The sequence below is a fragment of the Oryctolagus cuniculus genome, chromosome 8, assembly GCF_964237555.1.
Source record: "Oryctolagus cuniculus chromosome 8, mOryCun1.1, whole genome shotgun sequence".
Lineage (NCBI taxonomy): Eukaryota > Metazoa > Chordata > Mammalia > Lagomorpha > Leporidae > Oryctolagus > Oryctolagus cuniculus.
Window position 1 is genome coordinate 97020256 of NC_091439.1, and position 17447 is coordinate 97037702.

At 40.2% G+C, this 17447-nt stretch overlaps 1 protein-coding gene across 1 annotated transcript in view; it reads left to right on the forward strand.

The window, feature by feature from the left end:
- The window catches only part of LOC100354881 (transmembrane protease serine 11E), a 48077-nt gene extending 32590 nt beyond the window's left edge, over nt 1–15487 (forward strand). Inside the window, exons 6-10 of the mRNA XM_017347522.3 lie at nt 2920–2958; nt 5587–5764; nt 8640–8899; nt 9498–9640; nt 14607–15487. Coding sequence (XP_017203011.2) covers nt 2920–2958; nt 5587–5764; nt 8640–8899; nt 9498–9640; nt 14607–14768 — 782 coding nt within the window. The 3' untranslated portion in view covers nt 14769–15487. The remainder of the gene's footprint in view (nt 1–2919; nt 2959–5586; nt 5765–8639; nt 8900–9497; nt 9641–14606) is intronic.
- Nucleotides 15488–17447: the final 1960 nt, after the last annotated feature.

Below are 17447 nucleotides of genomic sequence, written 5' to 3' on the forward strand. Positions count from 1 at the left end.
AGTCTAGGCCAGTCACATTTTTGCCAAAAAAGCAAGAAAAAATTGTTAAAAGAACAAATCGTGGCCAGTGCCGCAGCTCACTAGGCTAATCCTTTGCTTGCAGCGCCAGCACACTGGGTTCTAGTCCCAGTTGGGGCGCCGGATTCTGTCCCAGTTGCTCCTCTTCCAGGCCAGCTCTCTGCTGTGGCCAGGGAGTGCAGTGGAGGATGGCCCAAGTGCTTGGACCCTGCACCCACATGGGAGACCAGGATAAGTACCTGGCTCCTGGCTTCGGATCAGTGCGGTGCGCTGGCCGCAGCACTGGCCGCAGAGGCCATTGGAGGGTGAACCAACGGTAAAGGAAGACCTTTCTCTCTCTCTCACTGTCCACTCTGTCTGTCCAAAAAAAAAAAAAAAAAAGAACAAATCATAAGACTTTTCTTTCTTTCACAATCTCTCTCAATTTTCATGTTTTTATTTGCTAATTAATGCTATGCTAAGTATGAAACAGTTGCATTTTAAAATCATTAATATGAATTTTATTGTTCATCTTTGTATCATGCAATACCATATTAAATGCAAATATAGGGACATGTAATTTGTGTGTAGATCATGAAAATTATGCAAACTGTATTTTATAGCTCAGACATGCACATATTTTTTTTCAGTGCTTGATCAATAGAAATATTACACAGGGCTAACGTGACTCTTTTATTTCCCTTTTTAATGAGGGCACATTCTACCAATGTTCTCTAGCTAACTGAGGAGTCAGAAAGGACTCAAAAGAAAGGGAACTCTGGGTTTCCCCAGTATTTTCAGCAAAGGGTATTGGTTCATATACAAAGTAACAGGAAAAAGAAAGGATATGGTAGAGTCTCTGGTTCTTTTCTGCTTATTGGAATACCATTTCATTATTCATGTAAATCAGATCTGGTTCAAACGAAAAACATGTTTGCCTGGGTCTGTCAGTGGCCACCTTCTTACTTAACGGTAGGTGTAGCACACTTATCTTGTACTTGCTTTGAGTCTTGCTGAACTCTGATACACATTATCAGTCCACCAGAATTCTGATTTTATATGGCATTTTGAATGATGCAACACACTTATCAGAATGCTGGTTCGAGTCCCAACTAATCTACTTCTGATTCAGTTTCCTGCTAATGCACCTTCGAAGGCAGTAGATATGACCCAATTGCTTGGGCTCCTGCCACCCACATGGGACACCCAGATGGGGTTCCAGACTCCTGGCTTTGGCCTGGCCCAGACTTAACTGTTGCAGCCATTTGGAGAGTAAACCAATGTGTGGATAATTTCTCTCTCTCTTTTTCCCTCTCTGTCACTCTGCATTTCAAATAAATAAATGAATCTTTAAAAAATAAAATAAAACCTCAGCAGAGGTTCCATGTACATGTGAGTGTAAGCTAATCCATGGAGATGCCATTTGAATGTGTTATACAAACATGACTCTACTTACAGCTTAGTAAAGTGATCTCAAATTCTTGTCAGTAAAAATATAATCATATTGGGGCAGTCAATCTATGGTTTTGGTTAGCATTTCCCAAAGATGGGCAATGGACTACCTGTATCTTATTTCTGGGGTAAAATTCAGACTCTTTTTTTTTTTTTTTTTTTTTTTTTTGACAGGCAGAGTGGACAGTGAGAGGGAGAGACAAAGAGAAAGGTTTTCCTTTTCCATTGGTTCACCCCCAGTGGCCGCTGCGGCCAGCGCGCTGCGGCTGGCGCACCACGTTGATCTGAATCAGGAGCCAGGTGCTTCTCCTGGTCTCCCATGAGGGTGCAGGGCCCAAGCACTTGGGCCATCCTCCACTGCACTCCCAGGCCACAGCAGAAAGCTGGACTGGAAGAGGAGCAACTGGGACAGAATCCGGTGCCTCAACCTGGACTAGAACCCAGTGTGCTGGCGCTGCAGACGGAGGATTAGCCAATTGAGCCACGGCGCCGGCCAAATTCAGACTTTTATGCTTCAACACAAAACTGCTGAATCATAAGTACTGGGAAAGGGGACAGGAGTTTACACTATAAATATGCTTTCTATGAAACTATTTTTTAAAGATTTTTTTAAAATTTATTTGACAGAGTTACAGAGGGAGGTAGAGTCATAGGTAGAAGTCTTCTAACTGCTGGTTCACTCTCCAAGTGACTGCAATGGCCAGAGCTGAGCTGATCCAAAGCCAGGAGCCAGGAGCTCCTTCCAGGTTTCCCATGTGAGTTCAGGGGCCCTAGGACTTGGGCCATCTTCTACTGCTTCCCCAGGCCTTAGCAGAGAGCTGGATTGGAAGTAGAGCAGTCAGATCTTGAACTGGCACCCATATGGGATGCCAGTGCTTTAGGCCAGGGCATTAACTCACCGTGCCTCAGTGCCAGCCCCTGTAATTCTTTTTTTTTTAAAGATTTATTTATTTATTTGAAAGGCAGAATTAAAGAGAGAAGGAGAGACAGAGATCTTCCATCTGCTGGTTCACTCTCTAGATGGCCACAACAGCCAGGACTGGGTTAGGTCGAAGCCAGGAACCAGGAGCTTCTTTTCAGGTACAGAGACCCAAACATGCGGGCCTTCTTCCACTGCTTTTTCCAGGCCATTAGCAGGGAACTGGATTGGAAGTGGAGCAGCTGAGGTTTCAACCAGCATCCATAGGGGATGCCAGGGTCGCAGGTGATGCCTTTGCCCACCATGCCACCACACTGACGCCTCCCATGTAACTCTTATCCCTGTTACAGTTTCAAACACTCTGTTCTTGTCTTCTCTCCTCAAGGCAATGAAAATTCTATGTTTATGACAAATTAACAGTGTTGCTTTCTTTATAAGCTAGGATGCTTATTAATGAAATTTAGCAGTCTTTTAGTAGGTGAAATACTTAGATGCACAGTGTAATTCTGATGTTCTGGTCTTGTTCTAGTCACCATTTCCCTCTGTTTCAGAAATCAACAAGACAGAAACAGACAAATTTCTGAACAACTGTAAGTCTAATACATTTATTGAAATTCCATTATGTATATGCAAATTGTTAACACTTTACATCATTTAGGCTTTCTTTGTGCTGATGTTACAGGGACAGGATATAATTTTGTTGGTTTCTGCAGAGCTGATGGTGCTTTTTCTCATGTCTGAGACCTGGCATGAGAAAAAGGGGGAACTTTGGAGTGGATGTCTGTGTGCCTATGGCAAACGTGTAGTGGAAGTGAACGTTAAGTTTTAAAGAAGGGACACAAATGTTCACTTATCAATGTTGTGTGTGCTGATTTCCATGATATATTTTCATAAAGTTTCCTACAGATTTTCTAAAATCAATCTGAATGATGGAATTTTTCAGCTAGAAGAAAAAACTTGTTATTACTCTATTCTAACCAAAATCTTCTTGATGTGATTAGCCCCAAGCTATGAAAATTCCAGGCAATTGTTGGATTGGAGTATCTTTTCATAAAATTTCTGAAGGTCCAACTAATATGTTATACATATTTTAAAAGCAATAACCCTAGTCTAAAACCTTCCTTTCTTCAAAGTATAGTATTCCACTATGATTTAGAGAATACATTTAATCACTATGGAATTAGTGCAAATTACACTTAACTTAAAAGATGGATGCAAATGTGGTACTCATTAGCTCAGATATTGGTTAATGTATAAACTTAACAGAATCCCATATCCTATTACTTGACTGGCATATGCTCATTCCATCAATATTTATCAGGAATCTACTATGTGCTAGTACTTTACTAGGCAATAGGGATAAGTCATAAATTAGATATATCCTCTGCCTAGAACAGCTCATACTCTAATGGGACTGGATGGATGACACGCACATGAATACATAGTCATGTGTGACTTAGCAGAGGGATGTGTTTTGAGAAATGTAGGTGATTTCATAGTTGTGTGAATATCATTATGTGTGCTTACACAGGCCTATATGGCATAGGTCAATTACTCAACATGGCCTGTTGATGCAATCAAGAGATATGGTAAACATTTGTATAAGGCTGCTATGAGGGTAAGATGGCATGCTGTTTTACAGTTAACTTTTTTGTAACTAAGATACACTATGATAAAAAAAAGACCATATAGCAGATATATGTCAATAGCATAGTGGTTTAATACCATTACCAACTATTATGTAGTATCCATAATTGTGTTGCTACACCACAATACGCTTTTTTTTGCAACTACATCACCACAAATGCATGAGTAATACATTACACTGTAATGTTACAATGCATATGATGTCTCTAGCTCCATTATTTTCTTCTGGGATCACCATTGTACATGTAATCTGTCATCTACTGAAACACCACTGTGTGGCACATGATTGCACATCTAAAACAACAGTTTTCAGTCAAGGACAACTTTGATACATGAAATGTCATCTCCCACTGTGGCATTTTTGTCATGATTATAGAGGTAATTTTACCAGCGTGTATAAGCCAGGATCCTGCTAAACATACCATGATGCACTGGCCAGCTCCAAAATGAAGAATTCTATTCTCCAAAACATGAATAGTGCCAAGTTTAAGTAACTGCAATAAGCGATGTTGAACAATGTGTGTGTGTGTGAGTGTGTGTGTGTGTGTTTAATTTAGTTAACTCCCTTTCATCTTATAAGATTTAAGCCTGTCATTACTACTTTTAGGATGCCTTCTCCAACAATTTCCATGTCTTCAAAGTAGATTAGCTGTGACTTTCTTGATGGTTCAATAATAATAAAACTTTATAAATACATATTAAGATACTTCAAAGAATTCATGAACTAATATAATTAAAAGAGAAGCTTATTTTGGGGTAAAACATACATATATGTACATATATTTGTACATGAGGAATCTTCAAAAAGTTCATGAAAAATGTATATTTTGAAATAACTGTATTGATCTGAAAAACCTTTTTCTATATGGTGGGCATTTGGTGCAGTGGATAAGATGCCACTTATGAAACCCACAACCCATAGTGGAGTGCCTGTGTTCAAATCCCAGCTGTGCTCCTGATTCCAGCTTTCTGCTAATACCCACTTAGGAAGCAGCAGGGGTGCCTTGGGTAGCTGGACCCCTGCCACCCATGTGACTGACCTAGGTTGAGTTCCTAGCTCCTGTCTTCAGCTTAACCTAGCACCAGCTATTGTGAGTATTTGGGGAATGAACTTGCAAATGAAAGATCTTTCTTTCTCTTTTTCTCTGTCCCCCTCCATCTCTCTTTCAAATAAAATAAATAAACAAATAAATACAAATTTTTGCATGAAAATACATATTTTTCATTTCATTTTTCTGTGAATTCTTTAAAGTATCCTCATATATAGAGTATTATTATTATTATTATTATTACTACTACTACTACTAAAGCATCAAGAAAGTCAGAACTAATCCAGTTTGGAAGCAAGGGAAATGTCAGAGAAAGCATTCCAGAAGAAGTTGGGGCAGATTGAAGTCTGAAAAGCTGAAGAAGAGTTAGAGTTAGCTAAATGAAATAAATACTACTGTGTAAGGAACAACTCGAAAAAGTACTTCATATTGCTGGAGCTCAAAGTACAAGAAATTTGGGATGTAGTAGCACAATTGAATACATAAAACATTGCTAATTACTGCATCCTATCTCTTTGACAGGTTGTGGGACACGAAGGAGTAAATCCGCAGGTCAGAGTGTCAGGATAGTTGGTGGCACAGAGGTCGAAGAAGGAGAATGGCCGTGGCAAGCCAGCCTGCAATGGGATGGGTTCCATCGCTGTGGAGCCACTCTAATTAATAGCACATGGCTTCTGAGTGCTGCTCACTGCTTTATCTTGTAAGTCCGGATCCTTCCTAATGATTGAGGGTGAGAAAAATGCGCTGGAAATACCAAAAGGAAATACCTAGATGTATCCCCAGCATGAAAAGTTAAATATCAGAATGATCACAATTAACTAAAGCTACAAGAAGTACTAAAAATAGTATACTATGACTGTTATACAAGTCTCATGGTTAGCACAAAACAAATCGCTTTAGCATATATGCAAATGATAAAGAGAAAGGAATCAAAGTTTAGCACTGTAAAGAATTATCAAATTACAAAGACAGACAACAACAGACGAAGAAAGGACCTTCAAAAACAAAGAAAGTGAACAAATAACCAAATGGTAAGATTTAAGTCTTTCGGCAGCGCTCAGGACCAGGGTCTGGTGCTAAGCGCCCTTCGTGGTGTGAAAGAGGGTGCAGCCGGAAAGGAGGCCGCACTCTCGCCCTTTATGCAAAGCACGTTCTTGGGGAACCTGGCACTTAACCATTCCTAGACCACCTGCTTGTGGGTCGGGGTTCCATACCTAGCAGAGCAGCTCCCTCATTGCGATCTATTGCAAGCCCTGGAGAGTAGGGGGAAAAAAGAGTAAGTCCTTAACTCAATAATAACCTATAATGTAAATAAATTAAATTCTCTAAAGAAAAGACATGGTGTAGGTGAATGGATTAAAAAAATAAGATCCAATGATAACTACCCACAAGAGACCACTTAACGTTTAAAGATACAAATAGAATGACAGTGGAAAAATGGAAAAATGGAAGACGTCCCATGAAAATAACTGAAAAGAGAATAGGAGTGGTTATACCAATGTTTGATTGAATATACTTTAGGTCAAAACCTATCACAAGCTACAGCTAGGGGCCAGCATTGTGGCCTACTGGGTTAAGCTGCTTCCTGTGATGACAGTATCCTATATGGGTACCACTTTGAGTCTCGGCTGCTCCATTTCTAGTCCAGCTCCCTGCCAATGCACCTGGGAAAGTACCAGAAGTGCTTGGGCCTCTGCACCCACGTGGGAGACCCACAGGAGGATCCTAGCTCCTGGCTTCTGCCTGTCCCAAGCCCGGCTGTTGTGGCCATTTGCATAGTAAACCAGTGGATGGAAGATCTTATTCTCTCTCTCGGTCTCTCTCTCTCTGTGTAACTCTGCCTTTCAAATAAATAAATAAATAAATAAATCTTTTTTTTTATTTCAAAGATTTTTACTTGTTTATTTAAGAGGCAGAATTACATACAGAGAGAAAGGTCTTCCATTTGCTGGTTGACTCTTCAAATGGCTGCAACGGCCAGAGCTGAGCTGATCTGAAGCCAGGAGCCAGGAACTTCTTCTGGGTCTCCTATATGAGTTCAGGGGCCCAAGCACTTGGATCATCTTCCACTGCTTTGCCAAGCCATAGGCAGAGAGCTGGATCAGGAGAAGAGCAACTGGGACATGAACCAGTGCTCATATAGGATGCTGGTGCTACAGGTGGAGGCTTAGTCACAGCGCTGGCCCCTTAAATAAATCTTTTAAAAAAAAATACAACTAAGACACAACTTGATTTATTAATTAGTGATATGAGTCAATTCATCAGGAAAATATATCATTTTAATTATACTTGCTGTAAATATTGGAGTACCTAATACACAAGGCAAAAAAATACTGATGGACATGAAGGGAGAGAGAGAGCAATATAAAAATAGTAGAGGATCTCAGTACCCACATTGAAAAATATAAATCAACAAAAAAGAAAATAAGGAAATACAGGATTTAAATTGAACTTTTGACTAAATGGACCCAACAGTTAGATTATACACACATGATTATATTATGTACACATATGAATATATACATAATTGCATATTCTATAATATTAAAAATGAAAAAATGTATATACATATAAGTATGTGTGTGATATGTATAGAGTTTGATGTCAACAAGTAGAACCATATCTTTCTACTAGTATCTCTATCAGGAATGAAGCCTAGTTGGATTATAGGTGTAATTCCAAAGATAAATTTCAGATAGCAAGAAAGATATTTTTGAGATTCAGCACTGCGGCTCAGTAGAGTAAGCCACCACTACAACACCAGCATCCCATACAGGTGCCAATTCAAGTCCTGGCTGTCCACTTCCTGTCAGCTCTCTACTGTTGTGCCTGGGAAAGCAGAGGAAGATAGTCCAAGTCCTTGTGACCTTGCACCTACATGGGAGACCTGGATGGAGTCCCTGGCTCCTGGCTTTGGTCTGGCCCAGCCTTGGACATTAAACCTTTTGGGGAGTGACCAGCTATTGGCAGATCTCTTTTGTTTCTTTCTCTCTTCCTGTATCCCTCTCTCTGTAACTGCCATTCAAATAAATAAAATGTTCAAAAAAAGGATAATTATGTATAAATAAATATGAAAATGGTAAACCATAAAAATGAATGTGCTAATTAATTATATTCCAAGGAATAGAAGCCATTTTAATCTTCTGTCAAACACATCTATAGTATATAAAATAGTGGTGCTTTGTTAAATCATTGGGTAGCCTTTTTGGCTCTCAAGGAAAACTCTCTGTTTATGGGTAGAACATACATGGCACTCAGAATACATTGACTTCTCTCATTTGTATAGGATATTGTCTCCATCTATCCCTGGAGTCCCTATGATCTGGAGGGAGAGACTTGCTTGGCAGGAGGACTACATCTATTTGTGTATCCCAGGAAAAATCCTATGGTGGCTTTTCTACCCAGTCTGCCCCCAAGACTGATTCTCAGATTGAAAAGAGTTTGTGTCTACACATAGAAGCTATACTTTAAGAAGAAAAATTTATATCAATACTTGCAAGCTAAATTATGTAATATACATTATTAGATCAGTAGCACAGTAAGCTGGAATTCATCCTTCATTTATTTCTTTCCAGGTATAAGGACCCAACCAGATGGACGGCATCGTTTGGAGTAACACTAAATCCTCTGAAGATGAAACAAGGCCTCCGGAGGATAATTGTCCATGAGAAATACAATCACTCAACGCATGACTACGATATTTCACTGGCAGAGCTTTCTAGGCCTGTTCCCTACACAAACGCCGTACATAGAATCTGTCTCCCTGAGGCAAGTCATGAGTTCCGCCCAGGTGAGGAGATGTTTGTGACAGGATTTGGAGCACGACAGAATGATGGTGAGCATCCACAGAAAAATTCAAATTTTGGTAACCTAATTCAATGGTCTAAGTCATTGAAAGAATAGAATGTCATAAATGCCAAAATATGTTGAGTGTTTGGTTATATGGAGATGGGTCAAGTCAAGCCCAATGCATGAACTAAGTCACTTAGAAGACAGAAAAATTCATTCTTACTTTAGGTTACTATTAATTGTATCACTACTGGTCAACAGTGGTGTGGACAAGGTGTCTAAAACAGAAACTATGTCCCCTAGCCACTGAACCTTTTACTAGGCAATTATCCACTGAGGAGATCATCAATACACACAATTGTGAAGATCAGAGAATCATAAAGCCACCATTCTCCCCAAATGAAATTTCCTCTGATCTTAATGGAGTGGAAATAATTTAAACAACTGAGATTTATTCCTAGGCATCTACCTTTTTATTTAAAGCAGTTAGTTAGGAAATAATTCTGTTTCCAAACATTATTGCATCTAAAAAGTACATATACTAGGAGTATATATTGTCACCATATTCAATAATTATGGAGGATTTTCTTCAGATTTATAAAATACCTGTACCTATATAGCTGCAAAACCTTTTTCTCCTTTAGGTTTCAGTCAAAATCACCTTCGAGAAGTACAGGTGGATCTTATAGACACCGATACCTGCAATGATCCACAAGTTTATAATGGTGCCATAACTCCTAGAATGCTATGTGCTGGCTCCTTACAAGGCAAACGAGATGCATGTCAGGTAAGTGGTTTTGCCTACTAGTATGCTGCATGATTTTTTGTTCACTATCTTTAAGGTAATTAAAGATTTATAGGAAGTTGCAAACATACTGCAGAGACATCATATATACATGTCAACCAGGTTATCCCAATAGTTCCATCTCACATAACTATAATGTAACAATATAAAACCTAGGAAACTCAGAGCAGCACAAAGCATGTATCTAGTGCTATGGCATTTTTCTCATACGTTGATTTGTGTAGCCACCACTGCAGTTAATGTGGGGAACTATTCCATCACCACAAATATCTATACGTGTAAGGCTCTCCACCGCACTCCCTACCCTCCAAACATCTGGTACTCACTAATTTGCTCTTCATTTCCATACTTTTGCATTTTCTGCAATGTTACATAATTGAAGTCATACAGTAATATGTTTTAGAATTCTAATTTGATTTTTAAATCTATTTGTGGTTTTGACTATCTCTTTAGAAAAGTTTTAGTGGTTTCTCTGTTATATGACTATGTACAAGGAAACTTACAGTGTTCCTAGAAAATGTGTATTATAAAAAACTGCATGGGGGGGGGCAGCATTGTGGCGCAGCGGGTTAACACCCTGGCCTGAAACGCTGGCATCCCATATGGGCGCTGGTTCTAGTCCTGGCTGCTCCTCTTCCGATCCAGCTCTCTGCTGTGGCCTGGGATAACAGCAGAAGACGGCCCAACTACTTGGGCCCCTGCACCCATGTGGGAGACCCGGAAAAAGCTCCTGGCTCCTGGCTTCAGATCAGCGCAGCTCCGGCCATTGCGGTTATCTGGGGAGTGAACCAGCGGATAGAAGACCTCTCTCTCTCTCTACCTCTCTCTGTAACTCTGTCTTTCAAATAAATAAAATAAATCTTTAAAAAAAAAACTATGCATGGATAAAAAACTATGCATGGACTTCAAATATTTTTGTACAAAAACAAATTTGTCTTTTAATTCTATTTTTCCATGGTTTATTTTGAAATACAGTCATACATATGTGAACATATGTGTGTATATAATCTTATCAAAGTCTACTGGCATTTATTTATTTTTTGTAAAGATCTATTTATTTGAGAGGCAGAGTTACAGAGAGAGAGGGAGAGACAAAGAGAAAGGTCTTTCATCTGCTGGTTCACTCCCCAAATGGCTGTAACGGCCGGAGCTGGGCCAATCCGAAGCCAGGAGCCAGGACTTCTTCTGGGTCTCCTATATGGATACAGGGGCCAAGCACTCGGGCCATCTTTTACTGCTTTCCCAGGCCATAGCAGAGAGCTGGATTGGAAGAGCAGCAGCCAGGGCACAAGCTGGTGCTCATATGAGATAACAGCACTGTGGGCGGTGGCTTTATTCACTACACCACAGCGCCGACCCCTGACATTTATATTTTACTAGCTTGAGTGGAGTGTTAGAGAGAAAACTTAGCTTCCTTGAAGTCATTTTCTGATTTAATATTGAATATTAACAAGTACTTGTGTGAATATAAATATCTCCCATATATTTTGAGAACCACATCAGACACTGTTTTGCTTCTATTGCCAAACATAACTTTGAAATTCAAGAGGGAAATAAAAGTCTGTTTACTAATAGTTTTGTTATTTTCCATTTCCTGATTTTATAAGATTCCCTTTTTTGAACATATTCTTTGTGTTTTAGAAACATCCTTTACCCATTCGTTTAGTGTAGGTCTGCTACTGACAACTTCTCTTAGATTTCTTTTGTCTGCAAAAGTATTTCCCTTTCATTTAAGAATCATACTTTTACCAGATATAGAATTTAGGATTAATACTTCTTCTATCACTTAAATCACGGCCTTGTGATTTCTGAGAGGAATCTGCTGTTATTGGAATTGTTTTCTTTCTTTGGGTGGAGTTATTTCTCTCTTGCTATGTTCAAAGGTAGTTTTTTATTGTTGTTGCTTTCATTAAGCCTGGTTATTTGTCTTGCTGTGGGTTTCTTTGGATTTATCCTGCTTGAGATTTTCTCAGCCTTTTTAATCTGTTGGTTTATGTCCTTTTCCAAAATTGGTGAAATTTGGGGTCATTATTTCTTGGGGTACTTTTTCAGCCACACTTTCTTTTCCCTCTCCTTCAGGGACTTCAGAGCCAGGAATGTTAACTCTTTTCTTTATTCCCAGATGTTCTTGAAGTTCCACTGATTTTTTTTCCATTCATTTTCTTAAATCATGCAATTTCTGTCATTCAGTCTTTAAGTTCACTAGTTCTTTCCTCCATCATTTTTATTCTTGTATTATACTCATTTAGTGAGTTTTTAATACTGATTATTATGTTTTTCAGTTCTAAGATTCCCAATTCATTCTTCTTTTATATCTACTTTGTTTTTTTTTTCTGAGAATTCTTAACTTTTACCATTTGTTTCAGCATGGTTGTAATTGCTTATGGAACATTATTGGGATGATGCTTTAAATTTTTTTCAAATAATTCTTATATTTGTGTCATATTTTTGTCAGTATTTGTTGATGATCTTTTCTCATTTGATTTGGCATTTTCTTGGTTCTTTGTATAGTGAGTGATTTTCAAATATATCCCTGGAAATTTGAATATTATGCTAGAGCACTGTAAGTCTTTTTAAAATTTTCCTTTTGGCAGGCCTCTGCTATGTTGTGTTGTTTGGGTGAGGGGAGATACAGGAAGGTGCCAGCTCATCCCCAGTCATCTTCCTTTGACACTCAAATTGAGGGCTAGCTCCTCCATACTGCTGCATGAACTCAGAGTTTCAGGTTCCCCACCACCTGTCTTCTGATACCACTCTAGCTACAGAACACCTTGTGCACTGACATCAGGGAGCAGTAGTTTTACTACTTGCAATGGTGAAAGTCCTCACTCCCCATGACATCTCTTCTAACATCACTGTAGTGGGAGGGAGGGTTATGCTTCATTATCAGTGAATGTAGGTAGTTCATGCTCCCTACTTCACCACCACAAGGAAGATAAGAGAGGTCTTTATTATTACCTGACAGGCAAGAAAGTCTGGCTCCCCATTCAGCCTACGTGGCCTCCAGTCTGGTGCAGGATTGACCTTGTTACAGCCTGGTATGCATGGGAGTTGCCCCACTAAGATTTTGCTGTCTTCCTAGGGTTTTTTCTCTTCCTTAACTTCCCAATGTCTGGCTCTTTAACTAGAGAGGTGTTTTGCTTCATTTTGTTTTGTTTTGTTTGCTTGTATTTAATTTTCTATGTGTTAGCAGGTTATCAGGTTGCTAGCTTCTATAGCTCCAAATCCAGAATCTATGACACAAAAATAAAACCCAGTATGGTCACTGCCACATCATTCCTTGACTCATGAGGTTCTTAGCCCATCTTCCACTTCCTTCTAGCTCCAGAATCTTTTGATATTTGTTTTATTTCTAATGTCCAGGGTTCTTGTTTGTTTTAACTGTGGTTAGCTTTAGGGGAAAGAAATTAGTAAGTCGATTCCATTTGGGACTGGAATATAGACAACTTTGTGAACTCCAAATTTGCCTCCCAGTAGGAAGGCGTGTGCTGTCAACCTTGTGTCTCTGGCAGATATTAACTTATTGACTTCTATGTCTTCATTCATTTGCTGACAAAACCTTAGAGGGAGCCAATAACCGATTCCTTGGGTGTGTCACTAAATACGCCTATAATTATTGTTTTGTATTTGACAGGTACTATCTTTGGTGTGCTTTCTAACTCCCATGTTGCTCCTTGAAATTCCATACTGCTCTGTATGCTCTCCAGTCCCACAAAATTGTATATTCTTAATTTCTAAAGATGACCTGAAAATTCTTCATATTTTCCCTGTTAAGCTTTTCCCTTTCCTTGGCTCTACTTTGCTGGATTCACTGCCAGCTTCACCACAGCCTTTTCCTAGCTTTTATTTCTGGGTCAGTCCTAACAAAACCTAACTATGTTTTGTTGCTAGAATCACATGAATTGATAAGATAATATGTGATTTAATTAGAGACTTCACAGGGTGCTGAACACATAATGGGCAGTCAACAAGCACAGACCCAGGATCCTGAGGAATAATCAGCTGATACTTTGTTCTTATGACCATATAAAGAAACAGACCTCTGGAGTTTCTAAGATATAAAAGTTTGAATTTGTCATTTTATCTATGTATTTCCTATGTTCTGCTTTGTGCTAGGATAAGCACTTTACATTTATTGTCTTATGTAATTTTCTAAATAATCATCATAGGTAGGTATTATTAGGAGTATTTACAAATAAGTAAATTGAAGGTCTTAGCTTGGAAGGCCCAGAGTGTCTACCTTAATGTCTATGATCCTTATGAGCAATAGTCTTCATTGTAGGTTGGAGGCAGTTTTGTAACACTGATAAGGAGGCACCCTGCACAAAATGTTTATTTTGTCTGATTAGAGTACTTTTCCCCTAAGGAGATGGGGCCTTCAATTTCCATGCACTGAACCCTGGGACTAAGACAATATCCCACATGTGGGTGCTCCTCCTCTGTATGGATAATTGACATATATGGAAGGAATCACTTCTTAGTTCAAATGCCTAATGACTTATTTATTTGAAAGTTAGAGTTACACAGAGAGAGAAGGTAAGGTAGAGAGACAGAGAGGGAGAGAGAGAGAGGTCTTCCATCCACTGATTCACTCCCCAATTGGCCACAATGGCCAGAGCTATGATGATCCAAAGCCAGGATCCAGGGGCTTCCTCTGGGTCTCCCACACGGGTGCAGGGGCCCACAGACTTGGGCTATTTTCTACTGCTTTCCCAGGCCATAGCAGAGAGCTGGATCAGAAGTTGAGCAGCTGAGACTCGAACCGGTGCCCAAATGGGATGCCAGCACTGAATGTGGCGCCTTTACCCACTGTGCCACAGTGCCGGCCCCAAAATGCCTGAAGACTTTTATGAAAACTATCGTTCTCATTACAATCTCTGCTTGTAAAAATACAAAATTCCTCATTAATTAGCAGAATATGAAATACTAATCTCTCCTGTCTCCACAGGGTGACTCTGGTGGACCGCTGGTTACTTCAGATCCTAGGAACATCTGGTACATTGCTGGGATTGTGAGCTGGGGAGATGAATGCGGGCAACCCAATAAGCCTGGTGTTTATACTAGAGTGACTGCCCTCCGCGACTGGATCACTTCCAAAACTGGCCTTTAAGAGAGAAAAACCCAGTGAAGTGGAATATGCCTTTGTGTGTGGAGGCCGTTTTTAGACATAGAGAATCGAAGAGGAAACCTTGTGATTCACGGGAATCTGATCCATCTCTCCAAAGTGTATGTTTGATGCATGCATATCTCTTCCAGCTCTGCTCCATGCCAGAGCTTCCTGCTTCTGCCAGATGGACTCTGTCCCAACCTGCATTTATTTGTTTTCTAGAAGTTTTCATTCTTCAAACTTTTGGCTTTTTGGCATAAATTTTTCATGCATATATTCATCTTCTTAGTTTCTCGCCTTTCAGTAAATTTCTACTTTCAAGGTGTGGCATAAAGAATTAAAGAAAATATATAAAGGAAAAAACTACATTTTTTATGTACACAGAAGTATTATGTGTTTTCTTTTTCTCCCTGTGGAATGTGGAAGATGTTCATAATCATTATGAAAGGTCAAGCAAACAGAGACATCAGAATACCAAATACTTCATGATGGAGAATGGGGACTAAAGTAAGGAAATACAGAGAGACGATCTAGCTTTTCCTTCATTTTCAGCCAAACAGCGCTGAGACAAAAGTGAGAAAGACTCTGTTTCCTTGTGACCTACTGCAATCACACATACACTTTGTAATGCACTTGGCCTGGACAAGTTAAAGCAAACAATATTTATTTAACATTGCACTTATGAGGCTGTCCTTATTTAATCACAATAAAATAAATAAATATCTATTTGCTTGACATAATTATATGATAACTCATGAAGAAGGAGAATTTGGGGAAAAGGTTACTAGTTAACTTATTGAAATTCATTTAAGAATCATTGGCATACCTTATGTGGAACGGTATCAACAATAATAATTGTGTGATTGGGAATCAGTTCAAAGTATTGAATGAAATGGGACTATTACCGAGTGCCTGTGCATCTAAAGCTTTCCCAAACCATGTGTTCCCGTTTGGCTGTGGTCATGCAGCTGTAGCTGGGACTCAGCCCATAGGCTGAAATGATTGCAGATTCTCTGCTTCTCTTGTCACTGTACACATACGATATTGGTTATATTAGAGGACTCTGGGCTGAGATGGGAAGATAGGACAGGTAAACAACCTGGAAGCTGCCTCCCTGCCACATCCACTTGGACACTGAATTATTAACTTTCTGCACTGGCCACCTTTATGATATTAATTTTGGTAAATTATTAGTGAAATATTAGAGATACAATGTTCAAGTGATTTAAGACCATAGTAAGTCAGGACATGTTAATGGTATGACTTCATTGAATCTTTGGGTTGCTCTCCTAATTGTATACAGCTAATCAGGCGAGATACGTTTTGTACAATAACCACTTTGAAAATCTGTATTAGCAGGAAAAAATGAACTTTTATTAATGTGAATGACATTGGAATATGAACTGATGAAATGCAGACCCTTGGCTAAAAGATGATATTAGGGGGCTGGTGTTGTGGTGCAGATGGTTAAGCTGCAACTTGATTGCAATGTGTAGAGCCACATTGGAGTGTCAATGAGTCCTGGCTGCTCTGCTCTGCTTCCAATCAAACTTCCTGCTCATGTGCTTGGGAAGGCGGCCAATGATGGCCAAGTACTTGCTCCCTTGCCACCCACATGGGAGACTCAGATGGAATTCCTGGCTCCTGGCACAGTCATGGCTGCTGTGAACATTTGGAGAGTGAACCAGTGAATGGAAGACCTCTTTTTCTCTCTGTCTCTCCCACTATCTTTATTGCTCTGCCTATCAAATAAATAAATAAATAAATGTTAAGGAAAAAAAGATATTAAAGCTGACATGAATTGACCATAATACATACAAGAGTATTTGTTTCATTTAATTAAATATTTTGTAGAAAAAAAGAATTTTAGGGGCGGAGCCAAGATGGCGGAATAGTGAGGGCGCGCACCGATAGTCCGGGAAAATTTAGTTTAATAAAAGGGGAGTTACGGTAGCCTCAGAAAAAAGAACCAGGAAAATATTGCAGACGAAACTCTTCTGGATCCAGTGGGCGTGAATCAGAGGACCTACTGGGAGAACAAGGTCGCCCACCGCGCGCGAAAGCCGAGCCGCAGGACCGAGCCGTGGGACCGAGCCGCGGGACTGAGCTGCGCAAGCTGCAGGGTCTGCGCGCAAGTGCTCGAAGGGGAGTGCAACAGCGGGGAGACTTGGGACGTCCAGGGCTCCGAGTCCACACATCGGCGCTGGAAGGGGAGCAGACCTGTGTGGAGAGCGTGGGAGCCCACAGTTCGGGACACCAGTGGCAGACTCAACACACCAGCGCTGGAACGCGAGGTGAGCCGAACCTCAATAACCCGAGACACCGGCAGGCAAGCGGAGAGAGGAGACTAGAGGAAACGACCCCCGGGGGGGGGGGACTTCACCAAGCTAACTGGAAGAGAGAGAGAGGGAAAAAAAAAAGGTGACTGGTACGGACACGGGTTTCTCTCTCTCCGCTCACCTCTCAAGGGCAAGCAAGACAAAGAGCAGGCGCCATCTTGGACATACGTCATAAGCAGAGCGACCTCAGGTCTGCACCGGCCCTGAGCCTAGCAGAAAAACCTGACTCTGGGCGGGGCGAATTAACAGGAGATTAGGACCTAGTAAATTTGTGGTGCTACTGAACTGAGACTGTGAAAAAAGAGACGGTGGGGGAGAGAACTCACGGAATTCACGTGAGCAC